Source organism: Hippichthys cyanospilos, chromosome 4, assembly GCF_059441005.1.
Source record: "Hippichthys cyanospilos isolate Australia breed blue-spotted pipefish chromosome 4, RoL_Hcya_1.0, whole genome shotgun sequence".
In the NCBI taxonomy this organism is placed as follows: domain Eukaryota; kingdom Metazoa; phylum Chordata; class Actinopteri; order Syngnathiformes; family Syngnathidae; genus Hippichthys; species Hippichthys cyanospilos.
In genome coordinates, this window is record NC_142372.1 from 23,843,942 (window position 1) to 23,866,978 (window position 23,037).

Genomic DNA, 23,037 nt, shown 5'->3' on the forward strand with positions numbered 1-23,037 from the left:
ACGGCCGGGGTTGGCACCTGCAAGCCAGCGGCTCTAGTGAGTATAATAGAATATCAATGTATGGATATTAAATTATACTTTGTGTTTTAAAATGGGCAACATATTGTAGAGAAAAATGTAAAGACAATGTTATTTGACTTATTTGGGAAATCTCAAGGATTCGAGCACCGCGTGAAATCTCACCTCAGCACCACATTGCGTATGACCTGCTCTGCTTTGTACCACTGTCCGTCCACATATTCTGGGTCTTGGACCTTTCGCCAATGGAGTCTATTTCAAATCATCCCTGGTCTTTTATCACTCCTAGATTTTTATCCCTCACTTACTTGGCGTCTGTATCTTCCTCCTAACTTATTCTCCCTCTTCTCTGCCTCCCTTTATTGTCTACTTTGCCTTATCCACGAATAAGTCTTCTTTTTCATTCTTCTCTCTCTGCTCCACTGTCAGATTTCTTTCATCTGTCATTCCACCCTCGTCTCCTCTCCTCTCGTTCCTAGCTCATTTTCTGGGTGTTAGAATACGCTCCTCAAACATCTCTCACTCACCTCACTGCGCTCCTCTTTTTCCTTCATTTATGCCCTCTCTCCCTCTGGATTATTCCAGCAGTGGAGCGTCGGAGGAAAGCAGCACTTTCATGCAGCGCTTCAACCATTTGCATCATTTATTTATATATCCAGTCCCTCTCCTTCTTCTTTTTCCTCCGTTTTTTTTTACTACTTTTTTCCATTTAGTCTCTTTCACTCCTTTTCAGTGATTTTTGGGGATGATTTCTTCACGTTCTTTGACTCTATTTGGACTGTAGCTGTACTACAAGTTAAGAATGGCTTTGTATTTTCTGTCTGTGTTGTACTGGAAACGAATAGAACGATCTTCGTAAGTCAACATCTAGATTTCTGTGGTGTGTTGCTTTCACATGTTAATCCAAAACTGACCTAATTGGTCTGACTTGAAAGTCAAGTTTTTATTATTAAGATGTAAATGATCTAACTGATTGCTGTTCAACGACCGTGATGGATGGACTCTGTATTCAAAGACATTTGAGTGGATAATTTTGCTTTCTTCTCCTACATTCTAACTGGTAAAAGGCAGTATCTTTTAAACAGAGTTGAGTAAAAACTAGAGACTGTTATTCAGGAAGAATGGACACAGATATGCTCCCCCTTGTAATGGCTACTGTCCCCGCAAACTCTTCTTTGGAGAATATTAGTCAGGTGTCCAGTTCTTCATCAAGGTCTGCTCCTCTGCCTCCGCACTCCCAAGCAACATCAGTGCTCATCATGCTGGTTGTCACAGTCATCATTCTCGTGACGGTTGTGGGAAATGTGCTGGTTGTGGTGGCTGTGTTTACCAGCCGTGCCTTGCGAGCTCCTCAAAATCTTTTCCTAGTGTCTTTGGCTTCAGCAGACATACTGGTGGCGACATTGGTCATCCCCTTCTCCTTGGCCAATGAGGTAAGGATAAAAAACAGGATGCATCTCATCACACTATCATTGAGGGTGTTTAAATGAGTGTATGTATGTATGTATGTATATATGTATGTATGTATGTGTGTGTGTGTGTGTGTGTGTGTGCGTGCGTTTGTATATATGGTATAGACCGCCAAAATACCAGACTTTTCACCTGGGAAAAGTGGACACTTGTGAATAAATTGACAAACCAAGTGTCAGTCTAATTCAAGACTTATATTTTAATTTTTTAGGGCATAAAAGAACGTTTTTTTGAAAAAAAAGAGGAAAATGTGAGCCTACTACTCAGCTGGGACAATAATTATGCTGTATTTATTTTCTAAATAACTTATAAATATGATTTTTGGAGCTGTCAATGTATTACACCTTGCATGACTTCTGTGTGTGTGTATGACACCCTGCTGGTCGTTTTTTATTATTGCACTTTCATACACACACACAAAAAACACACACGCTGGAGGCGGAGACATGACGTAGAAGTTGGCGTGGCCTAGCACCAAATTTCCCGGGAAAGACTTCAATTTGCCGCGAAAGGGACATTGGACTGGCCTTTTAGGTAAGTATTCAATAAATAATCACTGTAAATACTTCTAGTTATACGTGAGTACGGTCAGCTTAGGTTTCACGAGGTTATTTTTTCATGAGAGGGCCTGTTAAGCCTTTTTTTTTTTAAAGACGTTTTTATGATTGATAACACGGGACGTTTTGTGCATTAGTTTATATGCAAAGGGGGCTGTAACAGGTGGATCTCTAGGTTTATATGTGTTAAATGTTTTTGCTTGCTTGGCCTCGTTCGTTCGATCCTAGACCTGTACATTTAATTGAATGGACCAGGTAATTAACGGAATACTTTTCCGCGTTTGTTTACACAAACTATTTGCAGCTAGTTAGCTGCAAGAGCTAACGGACTTCCTCATCCTTGTCCCGTTACGGTGATATATGTAAGCAAGAATACGGTTGATATATAAATGCACATCTGAGCGTAAAAATTCTACTTATTTGGCGGACATATCAATCTAACTTTATTTCTGTCGAAAAAAATATATATAATTTTGAGGTTACTGTTGAGAAGACACACCCATACTTTTGACCTTCATTTTTGGGGGAAAAAGTCCATATTTTACTTGGGGAGTTATAGTACATTCTGCCTGGATCAGACAGTTGCTCTACCATAATAATTGTATCTTATTTGGAAGAAATGGCGGACATGCATACTGCACATTGATGGGATTCTGCATTGTGACAGATTCACTCTTAATTTTGTCACGTACTGATGAATTCATTGAATAATGAGTGCCTTTTGTGTAGTGCCTTTAAAACCCTTTTTTTTCTTTGGCTTTATTTGAATGAAGGAGCTCTTGATTCAAAATCAGAAAAAAAAAAATGCCAAGGCGAAGGTGTCTGGATCCAAAAAATGAAGCAAGACTTTACATTGATTCTGGAAAAGACAAGCTTGGAATGCATGTGAAATACATCAATGCATTCAAAGGTAAGCTAAATCTCACAATGACATTTGACAATTGATTCTTTCACCTTACATCATTAATGTTGTTTTTTCAATTCTAGGGCGAGGAGTCTTTGCTTGCGCTTCTTTTGAAAAAGGAGACTTCTTGCTAGAATATCGTGGTGAACTTATCAACATACAAGAATGTGAGAGAAGACAGAGGGTGTACCATAACAACATGAAAGCCTTCATGTTTGAGTTTCGCTTCAATGGAAGAGCTTGGTGGTGTTTATCAAGTCCATGTTTAACCAGATTTTTTTTTAATTTATTTAATAGGATCGTAAATCATGATAGTCTACACTTCCAAGCATATACTTTAATAATGTGTTTTCTTTTTCAAGTTTTGATGCAGCAAAAGAGGATGGATCGCTGGGAAGACTGGTCAATGATGACCACATCAACCCAAATGCCAAAATGAAGTCTTTAAATGTGCAAGGAAAGCCCCACTTGTGTTTGTTTGCAACACAGGACATTTACCCAGGAGAGGAGATCACATATGATTACGGAGACTCTGAATGGCCATGGAGAGACAAGGTGATCATAACAGCATGTGATGAGATTGGTTATTGTTAATAGAAAAAAAAAAAAGCAATCAGAAAAAACAGTGCTGACTGTATGCCGTTTCAATCTCAGGATTCTGGCCTATGTAAAAAGTCCCAAAACAAATTCATGACAGGGGAAAATACAACTGCAGCCCCCTTAAATGCTCTGAAATCATTTCAGGAGGTAAATTATGCATTCTTTTCACAGCTAATACACTTTTTGGCTTGAAAAGGTTCACAGTATAAGGTTAGCATGCATCCGAAAATAACAGTAGAAATTAAGAAGTCCACTAAGTATGTGTGTGTTTTGACCCTTTATTTTTCTGTATGTCAGTGTGTGATGGAGAAAAGGGACCTAATGACCTTGAGCCAGACTAAACCTGGTTCAATACAACAGCCTCTAACCAGTTGTGAAAAGGTAAATCACCTTAGCACCACTAAGTATCATCTAGAATCCAACTTCCGATGGAGTTCAGCAACTACAGTATTTTCCATGTTCTTTGTCAAATCACCAGTACTAAAACTATCTATTTCGAGGCTTATTAATATTAATAGACAAGAGTGCGATTTACAGTGTTTTTTTTTAGTCATTATTGCATTCTTAAGTCACACCAACGTCCAAATATATATATATATATATATATATATATATATATATATATATATATATATATATATATATATATATATATATATATATGTCTGTGTGTGTGTGTTTCCAGTTTAGAATATGGCTTACACTGACACTGGCATATGCTGCCATTCACACCAAAACTATTTAGTGTAGAGGTTGAGGAGTAAAACTACATGTGTATGTGTGTGTTCACATACTGTAGGCATATGATTTAAATTGACATTTCACCTCGCTCTATCTACAAGTCTCACAGTCACATATAATCACCTATCTGTTAGTCTTCAATAACTTCACTTTATCGAACTTTGTTTATTAACAACTCACATTGCTCTCGTATACACATGTTAATCCCCGCCAAAAATGACTGTCCCTTTTTCTCCTTTGTCATCAGTATGCACTTACTTTCAATTGCTTTAGAATTGTATTAAATGACATAACAAACAGTCATAAAAATTCAGCCTAACACGATCTATGGTCATCGAAGTTTAAGTTTTCTTTCCTTTCTGTTTACAGTATCCTGATATGGAGATGTCTCTCCAGCCCTCAAACCTTGAAGACTTTGAACAGGTACATCTGTATACATATGATATATAACATCAAAATATAAACATAATAATAACATAATATAAATTTAACACCATCACTGGAGTGAAAAACTGGCAAAGGTTTACCTTTCAGGCATATCCCTGCAACTTTATTCAATTTGTAATCAAACAATTCCCTGGAGTCTGACTGTTCCTGTGCATATCTGTGTGTTTTGACCCTGTATTTTCGTGTATTTTAGTGTGTGATGGAGAGAAGCAACATAATGACTTTGAGCAAGACTGAACCTGGTCCAGTACTGCAGCCACTGACCAATTCTGAAAAGGTAAATCATCTCAGCGCCAATAAGCATCATTAAGAATCCAACTTCCGGTTGAGTTCAACAACTACAGTATTTTCTAAGTTCTGTGTCAAGTCACCAGTACTAAAACTATTTAGAGGCTTATTAATATTAATAGACTTGAGCCAGATCCACTGGATTTGTAGTGTATTATACAGTCATTATTACATTTTTAAGTCACACCAACGGCTGTGTGTGTGTGTGTGTTCATCTTCGTATATGACTTACACTGACACAGGCATATGCAGACATTCACACCGAAACAATTCAGTATGGAGGTTTAGGAGTCAAACTCACCTCCGTATGTATGTGTGTGAGCTTGTAGGCATATGGTTTAAAGTGACATTTCACCTCACTTTATCTACAAGTCTCACAGTCACATATTATCACCTATCAGATAGTCTTCAATAAGTTCATGCTATCAAACTGTGTTTGTTTATTAACTTCTACATTGCCCTTATACACACATTACTCCCCGCTAAAACATACTGTTCCTTTTCGTACAATGTCATCAGTATGCGCTTACTTTCAATTGCTTAAGAATTGCATTAAATGACAGAATGAACAGAATACAAATTCAATTTAACAGTCTCCGGAGATCAGGATAAACTGACACTCTATCAGTACTCTGTGCACTACTGTTTGTGAAATGACTAAGTAAAACTCAATGATTCTTGATCCTGTATCACTCAAAATCACCCCTGTGATGTCATACGATGTGCCTCTGAAGGTAGGGTCATCGAAGTTTGAGTTTTCTTTCCTTTCTATTTACAGCATCCTGATGTGGAAATGTCTCTCCAGCCCTCAAATGTTGAAGACTTTGAACCGGTACATCCATTTTGTTGAATAGAAATTTAGCGGCATCACTGGGAGTGAAAAACTGTCAAAAGTTTACTTTTCAGGCATATTCTTGCAACTTTATTCAATTTGTAATCAAACAATTCCCTGGAGTCTGATTGTTCCTGTGCATATCTGTGTGTTTTGACCCTGTATTTTCTTGTATTTCAGTGTGCGATGGAGAGAAGGGACTTAATGACCTCGAACAAGACTGAACCTCATCCAGTACTACAGCTGCAGACCAATTCTGAAAAGGTAAATCATCTCAGCACCAATAAGCATCATTAAGAATCCAACTTCCCAGTTAGTTCAACAACTTCAGTATTTTCTAGGTTCTGTGTCAAGTCACCAGTACTAAAACTATTTAGAGGCTTATTAATATTAATAGACTTGAGCCAGATCCACTGGATTTATAGTGTATTATGCAGTCATTATTACATTATTAAGTCTCATCAACGTCCGTGTGTGTGTGTTCATCTTAGAATATGGCTTACACTGACACAGGCATATGCTGACATTCCCACCAAAACTATTCAGTGTAGAGGTTTAGGAGTCAAACTCACCTCCGTGTGTATGTGTGTGTGCTTGTAGGATTATGGTTTAAAGTGACGTTTCACCTCGCTTTATCTACAAGTCTCACAGTCACATTTTATCACCTTTCTGATAGTCTTCAATAAGTTCACGCTATCAAACTGTGTTAGTTTATTAACTTCTACATTGCTCTCATATACACGTGTTAATCCCTGCTAAAACATACTGTCCCTTTTTCTACAATGGCATCAGTATGCGCTTAGTTTCATTTGCTTTAGAATTGCATTACATGACAGAATGAACAGAATTTAAATTCAATTTAACAGTCTCCGTGGATCAGAATAAACTGACACTATCAGTACTTGGTGCACTATTGTTTGTGAAATGACCAAGTAAAACTCAATGATTCTTGATCCTGTATCAGTCAAAATCACCCCTGTGATGTAATGCATTGTGCCTCTGAAGGTATGGTCATCGAAGTTTGAGTTTTCTTTCCTTTCTATTTACAGCATCCTGATGTGGAGATGCCTCCCCAGCCCTCAAATGTTGAAGACTTTGAACCGGTACATCCATTTTGTTAATATAAAATTAACGGCGTCGCTGGGAGTGAAGAACTGCCAAAAGTGTACCTTTCAGGCATATTCTTGCAACTTTATTCAATTTGTAATCAAACAATTCCCTGGAATCTGATTGTTCTTGTGCATTTCTGTGTGTTTTGACCCTGTATCTTCCTGTATTTCAGTGTGCGATGGAGAGAAGGGACTTTATGACCTTGAGCAAGACTGAACCTCATGCAGTACTACAGCCACAGACCAATTCTGAAAAGGTAAATCATCTCAGCCCCAATAAGCATCATTAAGAATCCAACTTCCCGGTTAGTTCAACAACTTCAGTATTTTCTACATTCTGTGTCAAGTCACCAGTACTAAAACTATTTAGAGGCTTATTAATATTAATAGACTTGAGCCAGATCCACTGGATTTATAGTGTATTATGCAGTCATTATTACATTTTTAAGTCTCACCAACGTCCGTGTGTGTATGTTCATCTTAGAATATGGCTTACACTGACACAGGCATATGCTGACATTCCCACCCAAACTATTCAGTCTAGAGATTTAGGAGTCAAACTCATCTCCGTGTGTGTACTTGTAGGATTATGGTTTAAAGTGACATTTCACCTCACTTTATCTACAAGTCTCACAGTCACATATTATCTCCTATCTGATAGTCTTCAATAAGTTCACGCTATCAAACTGTGTTAGTTTATTAAGTCTTCTACATTGCTCTTATACACACGTTAATCCCTGCTAAAACATACTGTCTCATTTCCTACAATGTCATCAGTATGCGCTTACTTTCAATTGCTTTAGAATTGCATTAAATGACAGAATGAACAGAATACAAATTCAATTTAACAGTCTCCATAGATCAGAACAAACTGACACTCTATCAGTACTTGGTGCATTATTGTTTGTGAAATGACCAGGTAAAACTCAATGATTCTTGATCCTGTATCACTCAAAATCACCTCCCTGTGATGTAATGCGTTGTGCCTCTGAAGGTATGAGCATCAAAGTTTGAATTTTCTTTCCTGTCTATTTACAGCATCCTGATGTGGAGATGTCTCCCCAGCCCTCAAATGTTGAAGACTTTGAACCGGTACACACATTTTGTTGAATATAAATTTAACAGCATCACTGGGAGTGAAAAACTGTCAAAAGTTTACCTTTCAGGCATATTCTTGCAACTTTATTCAATTTGTAATTAAACAATTCCATGGAGTTTGATTGTTCCTGTGCATATCTGTGTGTTTTGACCCTGTATTTCAGTGTACGATGGAGAGAAGGGACTTAATGACCTCGAGCAAGACTGAACTTGGTCCAGTACTGCAGCCACTGACCAATTCTGAAAAGGTAAATCATCTCAGCGCCAATAAGCATCATTAAGAATCCAACTTCTGGTTGAGTTCAACAACTACAGTATTTTCTAAGTTCTGTGTCAAGTCACCAGTACTAAAACTATTTAGAGGCTTATTAATATTAATAGACTTGAGCCAGATCCACTGGATTTGTAGTGTATTATACAGTCATTATTACATTTTTAAGTCACACCAACGGCTGTGTGTGTGTGTGTGTGTTCATCTTCGTATATGGTTTACACTGACACAGGCATATGCAGACATTCCCACCGAAACTATTCAGTGTGGAGGTTTAGGAGTCAAACTCACCTCCATGTCTATGTGTGTGTGCTTGCAGGATTATGGTTTAAAGTGACATTTCACCTGGCTTTATCTACAAGTCTCGCAGTCACATATTATCACCTATCTGACAGTCTTCAATAAGTTCACGCTATCAAACTGTGTTAGTTTATTAAGTCTTCTACATTGCTCTTATACACACGTTAATCCCTGCTAAAACATACTGCCCCTTTTCGTACAATAAAATCGTACGATTGTTCTTCGACACGACCGATTTGTGTCATGTGTTTTGACAGTTAAGAGCAAGTTGCCGACTTCAAAACCTACGGAAGCATCATGCTCAGCGTGAGGAAGCATTTGATAAGGCCAATAAAAAACTGCTTGAGGGAGGGAAGCAAATGATTTTGAATCTGGTTAAGAGAATTAATGATTCGGTGAGTTTTTAATTCTAAGCAAAATTAAAATGCTCTTTTGGCCGTATGCCAATAAATCACTATAAAAGTGTATATGAGAACATTATTCTTAGAACACTAATTTGCTTGCAAATGTAGCCAAATTTCTCAAAACATTCAAATTCACCATGAATAAATGGGAAGGTTTCAACAGATTCCTTACTTACTAATTAATATAATTATTGCTATGGCTAACCTACCGCAAAGTAGGCTAGCCATAGTAGTTTACATTAGTTTCACATCGTATACCAACACATCATGTCATGTGTGGTTGTCTTTGAGATTTTCAAAACCCTAACCTGCTACACATTTTCAATAGTGCAGCAGATTTTCTTATGTTAAATGCGCAGTGTCAAGAAAACTATTGGGTCATTTCCAATTGAAAACAACAGAGACAATATTACGCTAAGGAGGGAACTGAGGGAATATTAATTACATAAATAATGTTTCATTTATGTAATTTGATAATGGTGGAGTAATGACATTTTGTAGGCTTGATAATGAATCATTAATATGGCATTGTCAAATACAATTGTGTGCAGGAATTCAAATGTTACTATCAATGTAATCATTTAAAAATATATATGCTCTTTAGGATAGTATTGTGGGGAAGTAATACTACTTGTATATAAACAGACTGTCCCTTTTTCTCCTGTCAGCAGTATGCTCTTACTTTCAGTTGCTTTATAAATGTATTAAATGACAGTACAAACAGGAATACGAATTCAACCTAACACTATACATGGATCAGAAGAAACGGACACTCTGTCAGTAGTTGTTAGACGATTGTTTGTGAAATGACCAAGTAAAACGCAATGATTCTTGATCCTGTATCACTAAGAATCCCCACTGTGATGTAATGTGTTGTGCCTACAACGGTTTGGTCATCTGAGGTTAATTTTTTCTTCATTTCTCTTTACAGCAGCCTGATGTAGCGCTGCCATCCCTAAGCTCAGAGTTTGAAGGCATTGAACAGGTAAATTCAGTTGGTAAATTGAATTCATCCATCTGTCCGTCCATTATCTTCCGCTTATCTGGGGTCTGGTACCAGGGGCCGCATCCTCAGCAGGGAAGCCTAGACTTCCACATCGTCCAGCTCCTCCATGGCTATCTCCAGGCATTCCTAGGCCAGCCGAGAAACATATTCTCTCCAGCGTGCCCTGGGTAATCCCCGGGGGCTCGTCCCGGTCTGACATACCCGGTGGTAAACGGGGGAGATGCCGGTCAGACCTGACAGACCCAAACATATTGTGCGGGTCTGCTGGGAATATCTGGTAGAGTCCCACCTCAGAAGGCGTTTCAACTCCCAACTCTGGAAGAATTTGTCCCACGTTTCGGGGGAGGGGGACCATGTTCCGCGTCTCCATTATCGAGGCGCCTGATTGAAGTTTCGTAAGGTAGTAGGCGCCTGTCGTGATGTAAATCCCTGTAACCTTTGGTTGACAAGGGTAAGGAATGCCTTCAAGCTGAAGAAGGAGTTCTATTGGGTCTTTTTGGCTTGTAGGAATCCAGAGGCAGCTGACAAATACTGACTGGCCAAGCGGAGTGCAGCTTGGGTATTTGACGAGGCAAAAACCGGGGTATGAGAGAAGTTCGGTGAGGCCATGGAAAATGAGATCCTGATTACTTTGAGAAAATTTTGGTCCACTATCTGGCGTCTCAGGAGGGGTAAGCAGTGCACCATAAATATTATTTACAAAGGATATAGCGCGCTGCTGACCTGTGGGCAGAATACTTCGAAGACCTCCTCAATTCCTCCGACATGTCTTCCTCAGAGGAAGCAGAGTCTGGAAGCACGTGGGCTCTCCCATCTCTGTGGCTGAAGTGCCAAGGTGGTCAAAAAAAAAAGTCCTTGGTGGAAGGCCCCCAGGGGTGGATGAGAACTGCCTGGAGTTCTTAAAGGCTCTGGATGTTGTGGTGCTGTCCTGGTCGACACGCCTCTGCAACATCACTCGGACATCGGGGACAGCGCTTCTAGATCGGCAGACCGGTGCGATGATTCCCCTTTTTAAGAAGCGGGACCAGAGGGTGTGTTCCAATTATAGAGAGATCACACTCTTAAGCCTTCTCTATAAGATATATTGGGGGTGCTGGAAAGAAGGGTGCGTCAGGAAGTCGAACCTCAGATTCAGGAAGAGCAGTGTGGTTTTTGTCCCGGCCGAGGCACAATGGACCAGCACTACACCCTTCGCAGGATCCTCAAGCCTTTATGGGAGTTCGCCCAACCAGTCTGTGTGTGCTTTTTGGACTTTGAGAAGGAGTGAAGGCCTTAGACAGTGTCTCTCATTGAATTCTGTGGGGGCTGTTTCAGGAGGGGGGGTACCTAGCCCTCTGATACGGACTGTTCGGGCCCTGTACCATCCATGTCAGAGTTTAGTCTGTATTTCCGACGGGAAGTTGAATTCGTTTCCAGTGAGAGGTGGACACTGCCAAGGATGCCCTTTGTCACGGAGTCCGTTCATTACCTTTATGGACAGAATTTATCGTTGCATCAGAAGTAATGGGGGTCTCAGTATTGCTTCTCTGTTCTCTGCTACTAGTGATGATGTGGTGTTGTTGGCGTCTTCAGGCAAGGACCTCCAACTTACAGAGCGATTTGAATATGAAACCTATCCATCCATCATCTTCAGCTTATCGTGGTTCAGATTGCGGGGGCAGCACCCTCAGCAGTGAAGCCCGGACTTCCCTCTCTCCGGCCATTTCGTCCAGCTCCTCTAGGGGAATCCCCATGTGTTCCCGCACCAAGAAAGAGGCATAGTCCCTCCAGCGTGTCCTGGGTCGTCCCTGGGGTCTCCTCCTGGTTGGACATGTCCGTAACACCTCACCAGGGAGATGTCTGGGAGGCATGATAACAAGATGCCCGAACTACTACACCTCTACTGGCTCCTCTCAACGGAGAGGAGCAGCAGCTCGACACTGGGTCCTTCCCGGATGACCGAGCTACTCACCCTGGCTCTAGGGGAGAGCCTAGACAGCTTGCAGAGGAATCTCATTTCGGCTGCGTGTCTCTGAGATCTCGTTCTTTTGGTCATAAACGACAGCTTGTGAGGGCAGGAACGTAGATTGCTTTGCCTTTTTGGTTCAGCTCTCTCTTTACCAGGGTTTGGAACACAGCAGATGTTGAATCGATCCGCCTGTCGATCTTCCATTCCATTTTACCCTCACTCATGAAGACCCCAAGATACTTGAACTCCTCCACTTGGGGCAGGACCTCATCTCTGACCCCGAGAGGGCACACCACCCTTTTCCGACTGAGGACCATGATCTCTAATTTGGAGATGCTGATCTTCATCCTTCTGCTTCACACTCAGCTGCGAACTGCTCCAATGAGAGTTGGAGGTCACGGTCTGAAAAAGCCAACAACACCACATCATCCGCAAATAGCAGAAATGAAACTCTGAAACCAGACCCCTCCTCAATGCTTTGGCTGCGCCTACAGATTCTGTGAATAAAGGTAATGAAAAGAAATGGTGAAAATGGGCAGCCTTGGCGGAGTCCAACCACCACTGGAAACGGATTCAACTAACTGCCAGAAATGTGGTGTTAAAGGGACAAAATTGGCAGTATCAAGGCTTTGGGTACACCGTACTTCCAAAGCGACTCCCACAGAATTTCCCAAGGGACACGATTCAACACCTTCTGCAAGTCTACAACACACATGTAGACTGGATGAGCGAAATTACTTGTACTATTGAGGATCCTGCCGAGGGTGTAGATTTGGTCCACTTTTCCACGGCCAGGACAAAAACCACCCTGCTCCTCCTGAAATCGAGATTCGACCCCTGAATAGAATTTACCGAGGAGGCTGAGGAGTGTGATTCCTCTATAGGTGGAACACACCCTCCAGTCCCCCTTATTAAAAAGCGGAACCACCACCCCAATCTACTAATCCAGAGGTGTTGTCCCGGATGACTATGCGATGTTGCAGAAGCGTGTCTGCCAGGACAGCTCTACTACATCCAGAGCCTTTAGAAATGCCGGGCGGATCTCATCCACCCCCAAGGCCTTGCCACCAAGGAGTTTTTTTGACCACGATGGTGACTTCAGCCCCAGAAGCCCGCCTCAGAGCTTCCGGACTCTGCTTACTCAGAAGAAGGCGTGTCGATGGGTTTTATGATGTCTTCAGAGTATTCTGTCCACTGGTTCACGGCGTCCCAAGTTGAGGTCAGCAGCACCCCATCCCCACTGCCATAGAGGTGACATTCCATGTCCCAAGAGCTAGCTTCTGCAGCTGGAGTTGGAGCGCCAAGTTTCCTGTCTTTGGCCGCCGCCCAGCTCACACTCCACCCGACCTACGGCCCATCCCACAGGTGCTGAGCCCCATGGGCTGAACCCGGCTGAGCCCCATGGGCTGAACCCGGCTGAGCCCCATGGGTGTGGGCTTGGCTACCAGGTACTCGCCAGCTAGCCCCACCTTCAGGCTTTGCTTCGGAGGGGGGCCACAGTGACCGGCGTCTGAATGTGGGCACCTCGACTCCATGTATTTTATCCATCATTAGAGGAAAATGGTTCATGCTTAGTCTGGTTCCTTACTTAGGACTTGTTTGCCCTGGGTGACCTTTCTAGGGGCATTAAGCCCCAGACAACTTAGCTCCTCGGATCATTGGGGCGTGCAAACCCCTCCACCATGATAAAGTGACGGCCCAGAGAGGGACGAGTGTGAAGTCTTGGGTCGATGATGATCAGAATCATGGTCTTTGTTGGAAAAAAGGTGGAGTACACTTTCCCAGTCGGGAGTAGATAACGTCCTGCCCCAAGTGTCGGAGTTTAAGTATCTTGGGATAATTTTTGAAAGTGTTGGTAGGAGGGAAAGGACCAAGCTCTCCATTAACCAGTCGATCTACAATCCTGCCCTCATCTATGTGTCATGGGTGAAAGAATGAGATCCCGGACACAAGTGACTGAATTGAGTTTCCTTCACATGATGATCTTACCCTAAGAGATAGGGTGAGAAGCATTGTCATACTGGAGGGTCTCAGTGTCAAGCCGTTGCTCCTCGGCATTGAGAGTAGCTAGTTGAGGTGGACGCCTCCCTGGTAAAGTGTTCCGTGCATGGGAAAAGGGCCTGGGATGACCCAGGACATGTCAGAGAGATTATGTGTTTGGGCTGGCCTGAGAACGCCTAGGGATCCTCCCAGGGGAGCTTGACGAAATGACCAGGGAGAGGAAAATCTGGGCTTCCCTGCTCAAGCTGGTACCCTCACAACCCAACCGTACTGTAGAATGAAGCGCTTGAAAATGAATGGATGGGTGGTAAGGGCGCGGTGTTGAGGCGGTATGAAAGCCGTTAATTGTCCTGTTTTATAATTTATCATGTCAACAGCAGTATTTTGGTGCCCACAAAAACTTGGGTAATACTTTGTAATTGCAGCCACATTTGATCTATGCATCTTTGTTGTACTTTTTTTTTTTTAGTGTGCAATCCCATATGGTTTTGAAATGTTCTGCCAACATGTTCTACAGAGATTTTTTCTTTTGTCCTCAGGAATGTTGTGAACATCTTCTTGAGACAATAATACTGTCTGCCTTTGACAAGTGTGTTATATGCTTGGGACCTATATCTTCTTTGACATGGACTGGATACAAATGCAAAGGTAAAGTAAATTGAACGCATTGCTTTTTCCAAAGTGTCCACAGTGAGCCATTATAGTCAGAAACCAAACAGCCTTGTAACCAAATATCCACAGGACCCTTGTTTCTGACTATGGTCCTCATGGTGTAACTATATAATTGATTGTAAAATTGTGTTGCAACTCTGACTGTATATTGGCCTAACATTTTCAAACTCTGTTACAGTTTGTTCAAGAGTCTGGCATCTATCCTGCTACAGACGGAAGAACGATGGGGATAGAATATTAGACTCCGATGAGAACAGCCAAAGTGAATATGTCCCAGATTCAGAATCTGATTCAGATTCAAGCATGATTTTGGAAAGAATACCATCATTGCCCAGTAGTAGTTCATCCAACAGATTAGACACATATGTAACAAACGAAGCCAGCATGACAAAATGTTTGCCCCTTCCTGCCAAGCCCGCAGAAGTCTCTCCCAGTGAAACACCAGATTCAGAGGTTTCTAATGAAGACTCATCAAATAGGCATGTGACAAATACAGATAAACAAACTCCACCTCTTGAGTTGAGCAACAGAAACTACTGTTTTGTATGTGGTAAACCACAAAGTAGACTGACTCGCCACCTGAAAGTACACATGTCTCACCCTGAAGTTTCATATGCATTTTATCTCCCTGAACACTCACAGGAACGCAAAGCGCTATTTCTTAAAATGCGAAACCGGGGCAATTTTCAACATAACACTGGGATCCTCAGAGGTGAAAAAGGACAATTAAAAGTAAAAAGGAGGCCTAAAGCTCCGGCTGTGACTCAAAAATTCTTGCACTGTCTGCACTGTCAGGGATTATTTGTACGCAAAGAACTGTGGAGACATGTCCGAAGATGTCCTTTTAGGCCAGAAAGTGAGAATTTGGATAAACAAGAAGGACGAGCCAGAGTTCTGTGTTTGGCTACAGCCCAACAGACTGTATTCAGCCAACACTTCTCAAGTGGAATTTGGAAGATTCTGACTCGAATGAACACGGATGATATTGGCCTGGCTGTGCGAAATGACCTATCCATTGTTCAGTTGGCCCAGTCCTTGTACAGCAAACATGGACAAGACTCAACAAAGCATGAATACATTCGTCAAAAGCTCCGGGAAGTGGGACGACTGCTGATTTGTCTGCGTGCTGACTTCTCTATCAACAGCATGGAAGAAGCCATAAAGCCCTCAAACTTCCTGACAGTTATTCAAGCTGTCAAGAAAGTTGCTGGGTTTAATGACGAAAGCCTCTCCTATGAAACACCCAGCCTAGCTTTGAAATTGGGACAATCGCTCAAGAAAATTTGCGACCACATTCATTCTCGTGCCCTAATGGCAGAAGATGACACATTGGTGAAGTCAACAGAAACTTTCATGAAACTGTACAGATCTCAGTGGTGTGAGCTGGTTTCCCACAAAGCTCTGCACACCCTGAGCAGTGCCAAGTATAATAAACCAACAACACTGCCTTTCACAGAGGATGTCCAGGTACTTCACCAGTACCTCCAGAAGACGGCACACAGTGCAGTTACTAACTTGAAGGAGCAAGCAACACCAAAGAACTACGCTGAGCTTGCTAAAGTTACTTTAGCACAAATTATTGTATTCAATCGTAGACGCGCTGGAGAAGTCTCAAAAATGCTCGTCAAAAGTTTTGACGAGAGGGACAGAACACAGCTGCATAAAGATGTAGCCATGGGCCTGTCTAAGCTGGAGCAGAGGTTGTGCAACTATTTCACCAGAGTAGAAATTGTTGGGAAAAGAGAGAGAAAGGTTGTGGTTCTTCTTGCGCCGTCTACGGTTGAAGCTCTATCACTGCTGAGTAGCAAAAGGAAGGAATGCAGTGTCCCGCATGACAATGTTTTTTTATTTGGAAGGCCTAAAACCCTGACCCACTACAGGGGACATGATTGCTTGCGTGTTTATGCAAGCTTGTGTGGAGCAAAACAGCCAGAGTTCCTCAGGTCAACTCACCTTCGAAAACATGTCGCCACACTATCACAAATCCTGAATTTGAAAAAAAATGAACTCGACCAGGTTGCAGATTTTCTGGGACATGATATTCGGGTCCATCGGGATTTCTACAGGTTGCCAGTCCCAACCACACAATTGGCAAAGATATCCAAACTGCTACTTTCCATAGAGAAAGGTGATCTTTCCGGGCTACAAGGAAAATCTCTGGATGAAATTGAAATCGAAGGTAAGCTAATGTTTTCTTTAGAAGCCCCCCACCCTCACCACACACGCATACATACACATACATCCTTTCGCGCTTGTGTCAATGGTTCATTGGTCATGTGAGCTAAGATCATTCTGTACTAATACAGACCAGTTTCTTCAGTTAAGGGTCTGATGGCTCACTGTTCTTTCATTATGACAACGTTTTTTTGTCTAGAAAGCTTGTCATTTAGTGAGACTGAAGATAATGACAGTGAGCCTAAGGGCATCACCAAAGGGATCAAACAACCATTGCCTGAACATGGCGAAGACCTGGATCCAGCATCAGTCTGTACGATCCTGAAACATGAACAGGAGTCTGGATTCAAGGGTGTGTTCTCAGTTTTCTTGATTTTTTTTTTTCTTTCATTAGATGGGACAAGAATAGTCTTCTTGACAAGTCATTTATCACAAGTAATTTTTGTTTTTTTTTTATTAGATACACAATCACATGTGATGTCTACAGGAGAAGACACAGTCCCTACATCTAGCGGTAAGGCAAAATTTAAGATCTTTGAATGTTAAAACCCTCTTCCCATGGGTTCTCCTTTGGGAAGCACGGCTCTCAAGCACGCCTCCAAGATACATGATTCGTGACTGCTGCCCTCATTGGTCGATAGAAGGAGGACAGGGCAGGAGTTTTAATATACCCCAACTCCCATGATCACGCCGGGAGCCAATCACGACGTGTCTTGTAGGCGTGCTTGAGAGCCGGGCTTTTCAACGTCCCATATGCTGTTGTGACAGAGACTCAGAATGGAGCAATCGGGCATTGTAAAGAGAACTTTAGTCCTCTTTTCCAACCTGCAGCCATTCGAAAGCCTGCATTAGTCCCTTACCAAAAACTGTGAAGAGCAGCGGTTTCACGTATTTGTTTTGCAGCCTTTTTAATTTTCACACATTAGTCAGACTTACTTCTGATTGTTCAAGTACTTGTGTATAACTTTTGTTCTGTTTTTGACCATGCATATCTCTCAGGAAAAGATGATGCTGGTCAAGATTATGACGCTAGAAGACAGCCAAAGAGAATGTGGACCAAACCAGAAATCGCTGCAGTGATGCGACATTTTGGAGGCCACATTAGGAAAGGAAAACTTGCCTCTAAAGTTGAATGCAGGCAGTGCAAGGAGGCAGAAGACTCTGCGTTGTCACAACGTACGGTACAAAATATAAGAGACTTTGTAAGGAACCGAATCCTCACAATCAAGAGGCAGCAGGCTCAGAAAAAGCTGTAAACCCATAGCCATTTTCAGCAATAAAAAGGTTTTTTTTTTCGATAATCAATCAATCAATTTCATGTACTCTTAATACTTTTACAAATATATTTTACTACTCAACTGAAAATTTCATCACCTATACTCAAGGCTCACATAGCGACAAATCCCGGCTCATCTTGGGAACGTCACATAGAGAATCCCCCAAAAAACAGTTGGAAAATGTGTTTTTAAATGTATTAATTGGACAGGAAATGCTAAAAAATGCTAAGAAAATGCTAAATAGGTGTATCAACTCTTTAGTTTACATTATTGCACTTGGATTAAAGTTGTTCAGATGCTATCCACATTTCCATGTTTAAGTTTGGAGTTCCACAATAGTTTTGCATTTGTTTAATATTAATAAACAGCTCCACTATAAAACTCACACATAACCAAAAGTGATTTGAGTTAGTGGATTTTTTTTTCTTGATCTTGATAGACTCCGTTGGGTCTCTTGTTATTGTTAACTGAGAATGTCTGATTCAGTATTTTTGACAGACATTGTTTACAGTTTGATAATCAGGAATCGTTATAATTTTATATAATGCTGTTAATTTCATAATGGCAGGCTACTTGGTCTTTTCATTGAAAGAGCCTGGGTTAAATGAACCATTGTTAATAAAGACAATTGTCTACACCCTTCATGCAGTTGCTTCTTAATTTGGTAAATTGTAGTTATGACAACATTGCCGTTTTAAGGTCTCAACATTGTTGATACTCTTTACTGTCTTGTGTCTATTAATTAGTTGTGAATGAGCACTTACAAGGTTGAAATCATCACTCATCTACAGCCAATACTCACGTTTGCTTCTGTGCACTTATTGTATAGAGGTGTCTGGTTAGTGTTTTTATGTTAATTTTAGGTGTTGGGGGTGTGCCCTCGTTGTCCATTTAAAGTCAACATATTCTTGTTGTGTCCATGTATACCACAATTCAAGTGTCGTCATTGGTGTCTGGTTGGTGTGTTTATGTTAATTTTGGGTGGTGAGGGTGTGCCCTCGTTGTCCATTTAAAGTCATCATAATCCTGGTTTTGTCCATGCATACCACAATTCAAGTGTCATCCGAAACCACCATCTAGTCAGGTCTTGTGATCTCAGGTTCTGAACCTCTTTTCTAAGAGCTAAAGTGTTCTAAAATTTTCTCAATTTTTTGGTAGTGATTTGACCTTACTTCTATTGTTCTAGGCCCTTTTAAAAGGTGTGTCAACTTAAACCACCATCGAGCCGGTTTGTGACACTTGTCAATTTATACCCTATAAACACGTATGCGTGTGTGTGTGTGTGTGTGTGTGTGTGTGTGTGTGTGTGCGTGTGTGTGCGTGCGTGCGTGTGTGTGTGTTTGTGTGTATAAATGCACACTTAAAATACAACAACATTTGTACAAAGTACAAATCCTTCTTCCAAAACAATCACCTTTCAGAAAAACCTCAAAAATGACGCTTGTTTCGTCATTAACATTGGATTGCCAAAGAGAGCAAGCCATTTACATTAGTTTAGCTTGGGCAATAACTTACAAAAAACAAAAATTAAAAAAAATAACGGGTGGATGGACCAATTGTCTAGATTTGTATGGAAAACAATTACTAATTACTAATACAGTATGTGCTATATAACTTTCCAGCCTGATAACGAAAACAATAAGAAAACAAACAATACTGTAAAATATATTTGAAATCAGTTGTATGTTAACATTGACCTGTGAATATCTCACTTTTTGTTTTCTATACAGTTATTCTATACAAGATCATTTCAAAACCTACCTGATTATTCAGTTTAATATTGCCGTATCAAAGATTACCATACCAAGATCATTATACACTCTACATAACACAGCTTGATCCGCTTTATTGCATTATTTATTTGTTTTTCGCAGCTCACCTCTTACCTGAGTTTGGGCATGTGCAGGGGTGTGATAGGTCATCTGGAATTTCAGGACCTGAAAAGGCATGGTTGGGACGGACAACCTCCCCATTAGAACTCAAGTGGTGTTCACTTGGACAAATATAATTATTGCGCCTATTTACATAGCTTTTCAAAGCCAACTATTGTCAATATTTGGGTTTTAAAAGTGTTATAATTGTGTGCGTTTAAACACAGCCATTATCCACAAATGGATTGAACATGGTGTTTATATTGGTACCACTAAGAAGCTTTGCCATGACTTGGAGCCAGCCAATGACTGATGAAAAATGCATTCTGGAAGATAAAGTACACAAAGAAAGGTACAAAGAAACAGTACTGAAAGGGCCAAAAGCCGATGCTAAAATGAAGCAAATTGCATTCAGTCTGGGCTTAATGGGTCATTCAACTAGAAGAAAACTGTGTTTTTTTTGTTCACAGCTCAGCTGACAACAAACGTGAGTGAAATGCATGCAGTTATCTCAACATTACAATTTCAGTATCTCAGCCATGGACATCCATGATCCTTGCTATTGGAGACGTCAATCGTGCTCGCCTCCATCATCTGCTCACAGCTTTGCTTAACATGTGCTCGATGAGGGAATTCATTATTACGATGTAAATGATCAAACTGATTGCTGTCCCACTACCGTGATGGATGGACTGTATTGTAAATGTCAAAGGGCTTTCCTGTATGTTTTAATTAGAAAAAAAATGTTTATCTATACATCCATAGTTGCTCATGATTGATATAGTTCACATTTTATGTTTTATTTACAATGTTTTGCTGTGGTAGTGTTATAAATACAGTTGAATTATCATTCAAACAAGCTCATGAATATGACACTCCCAGAGGTATTAGAACAGATATAGCTAGCAGCTATTGCAGTGTTTTCTTTGAGCTGTAGTATTAGTATGGTGTGTATTATACACTGAGGTTTGACTGGTTGGCACTAGGTTGTTTCGGGTCAGACTGCAACCAACACCTTTTGCAGTAGCATTCATTTTTGGCTATATTTTCTGTAAGTCCACTGATATTACTGTAACTCCCCAAATACGGCTACGGCATTATTTTCAATAAAATAAGCAAGCAGACTGAACCAACATCCGGGTCAATCCTTGTTCAAACACAGGAATATTACCAGAACTAAGAGGAAACACTCATTATATCTCCAGCTGATTCAATTAAGAGTGCACCATTTAAGAATACGTAAAGGTAATCCACTTGACTGATTTTTTAATTGCGGTCTTTTGGCATATACACACAATCATAAACTTGGTGAAAAATGCTCTACTTTGGGTTTTTATGGTAAAATGAACTCGAACCGAGTTGCGAAGAAAAGGAAAAATAACAGCTTCGAGCGCATTCAAATTCACTGACCGCTCACGATGTGGAACATCTAAAACACGCTTCACATAATGCCAGTACCAGTAATATATAACTCACGGATATCGATATTAAGAGTTTACAAAAGCTGATATTCATTCTGTTTTGCTATAGTTTTTACATGGTTGGCAAAGTGTTGGTGCGTCTTGTACGTGGTAACATAGAAAATCCCAGCATTTCACCCTGAAATTAAGAGTGCCTCTTAGATACAGGTGAGTCTTAGATTTGCTCGTAATTGCTCGTACACATTGGATGTTTAGTGGGTCACATAATTGCCTTTTTGTTTGGTTTTTTTGTAACTGGCTCATTATGGATTCCCACTCAGCTTAGTGGGAATCCATATCAAGCCAGACTTGAGACTTTGAACTCTCATGCCCTAAATGGTTTCTTTTCATTTTCAGGTGATGGGCTACTGGTATTTTGGTTCCACTTGGTGCTCCTTCTACCTGGCTCTGGACGTTTTGTTTTGCACTTCATCCATCGTCCACCTTTGTGCCATTAGCCTCGACCGCTACTGGTCAGTCACGAAAGCCGTCAGCTACAACCGCAAACGGACCCCCAAACGAATAAAACTGATGATCAGTGTGGTGTGGCTGATATCTATCATCATTTCTTCACCGCCTCTTCTGATTGCGCACACCGAGGAAAGTTGGGATTTAATAGATGAGAACAAAGACAAACAGGAGTGTCTACTCAACAACCAGACATGGTACATCCTCTCCTCCTGCCTCGTGTCATTCTTTGCACCAGGAGTCATCATGATACTGGTCTACTGTAAGATATACCGTGTTGCTAAACAGAGAGCCTCCACTGTGTTTGTGGCTAAGAATGTGATGGAGCAGCAAGTGTCCCAATCTGAGACCTGCTTTGGTGCTGGAGTTGGAGTTGGAGCCAAGTGCAGAAAATCCCAGTATAAGCCGGGCAACCAACCACCTGGGAACAGACACAGCTCTTCCAACATAGAGAGCAACAGCAGTAGCCACAAGAGAGAAGAATTGGACAATATTAACTTAGAGGAAAAAAACAGGGAGGACGATATAAAAATATCTTCCTCGTTTTCTCTTTCACTACGCTTCTCTAGGAGACCTGGAGGGAAGAGGGAAACAGAGGATGGAAAGGACACTGTGGGACCAGCAAGCAGGTTAAAGCCTCCTCCTCCGTCTTGCGCTTCCATATCGTGGGTATCATCGGATCTCGGCTCCCATCACTTCCTCCTCCCTTCTCCCGTGCCATCCCGAAGCAGACAGATGTCTTTGTCCAAGAACAAAGTGGCACAAATGAGGGAGAAGCGATTCACCTTTGTTCTGGCTGTGGTGATGGGAGTATTTGTTCTTTGCTGGTTCCCGTTTTTCTTTACTTACAGTCTTCAAGCACTCTGCGGAGACAAATGCACCATCCCCGATGCACTCTTTAACCTCTTTTTCTGGATCGGCTACTGCAACAGTTGCCTGAACCCCATCATTTACACTATTTTTAACCGAGATTTCAGGAGGGCCTTTAAGAAGATTATATTCCATCCCCATAAACGAACATAAGCTCTGAAGACATGTGAGCAAATACAAATGTGTGCACAGTTTTAATCCAATTAATCACTGTTCTCTAATATGGACATTAAAGGGCTCGTCTCTGAGG

General features: G+C 41.2%; 2 protein-coding genes across 5 annotated transcripts; both read left to right on the forward strand.

Moving 5' to 3' along the window:
* The first annotated feature begins 312 nt into the window (after nucleotides 1-312).
* On the forward strand, nucleotides 313-23,016 carry LOC148425089 (alpha-2Db adrenergic receptor-like). The gene is made up of 2 exons (XM_088412904.1): nucleotides 313-1,451; nucleotides 21,807-23,016. Exons 1-2 carry the CDS (start codon nucleotides 1,140-1,142, stop codon nucleotides 22,938-22,940), a joined length of 1,446 nt encoding a protein of 481 aa, XP_088269030.1. The 5' UTR covers nucleotides 313-1,139; the 3' UTR covers nucleotides 22,941-23,016.
* On the forward strand, nucleotides 1,581-18,762 carry LOC148425090 (uncharacterized). 4 transcript variants are annotated; one of them, XM_088412896.1, is made up of 20 exons: nucleotides 1,581-2,022; nucleotides 2,819-2,955; nucleotides 3,033-3,195; nucleotides 3,312-3,504; nucleotides 3,604-3,696; nucleotides 3,847-3,930; nucleotides 4,660-4,713; nucleotides 4,931-5,014; nucleotides 5,804-5,857; nucleotides 6,038-6,121; nucleotides 6,907-6,960; nucleotides 7,140-7,223; nucleotides 8,005-8,058; nucleotides 8,229-8,312; nucleotides 9,971-10,024; nucleotides 14,534-14,642; nucleotides 14,845-16,845; nucleotides 17,041-17,193; nucleotides 17,302-17,355; nucleotides 17,841-18,762. In XM_088412896.1, the coding sequence occupies exons 2-20, from the start codon at nucleotides 2,850-2,852 to the stop codon at nucleotides 18,095-18,097; spliced, it is 3,819 nt and encodes a 1,272-aa protein (XP_088269022.1). In that variant the 5' UTR covers nucleotides 1,581-2,022; nucleotides 2,819-2,849; the 3' UTR covers nucleotides 18,098-18,762. The 4 variants fall into 4 exon arrangements, with proteins under 4 accessions (XP_088269022.1, XP_088269021.1, XP_088269023.1 ...); XM_088412895.1 differs by having other exon boundaries at nucleotides 1,581-2,955; XM_088412897.1 differs by lacking the exons at nucleotides 6,038-6,121; nucleotides 6,907-6,960 and having other exon boundaries at nucleotides 1,581-2,955.
* Nucleotides 23,017-23,037: the final 21 nt, after the last annotated feature.

Excerpts from the sequence above, each read along its gene's own strand:
- LOC148425090 (XM_088412895.1), top strand. The coding sequence starts at position 2,850 with ATGCCAAGGCGAAGGTGTCTGGATCCAAAAAATGAAGCAAGACTTTAC. Across the intron at positions 5,858-6,037 it reads ATGTTGAAGACTTTGAACCG|TGTGCGATGGAGAGAAGGGA; the intron begins GTACATCCATTT and ends CTTGTATTTCAG. Across the intron at positions 6,961-7,139 it reads ATGTTGAAGACTTTGAACCG|TGTGCGATGGAGAGAAGGGA; the intron begins GTACATCCATTT and ends CCTGTATTTCAG.
- LOC148425089 (XM_088412904.1), top strand. The coding sequence starts at position 1,140 with ATGGACACAGATATGCTCCCCCTTGTAATGGCTACTGTCCCCGCAAAC. Across the intron at positions 1,452-21,806 it reads CCTTCTCCTTGGCCAATGAG|GTGATGGGCTACTGGTATTT; the intron begins GTAAGGATAAAA and ends TTTCATTTTCAG.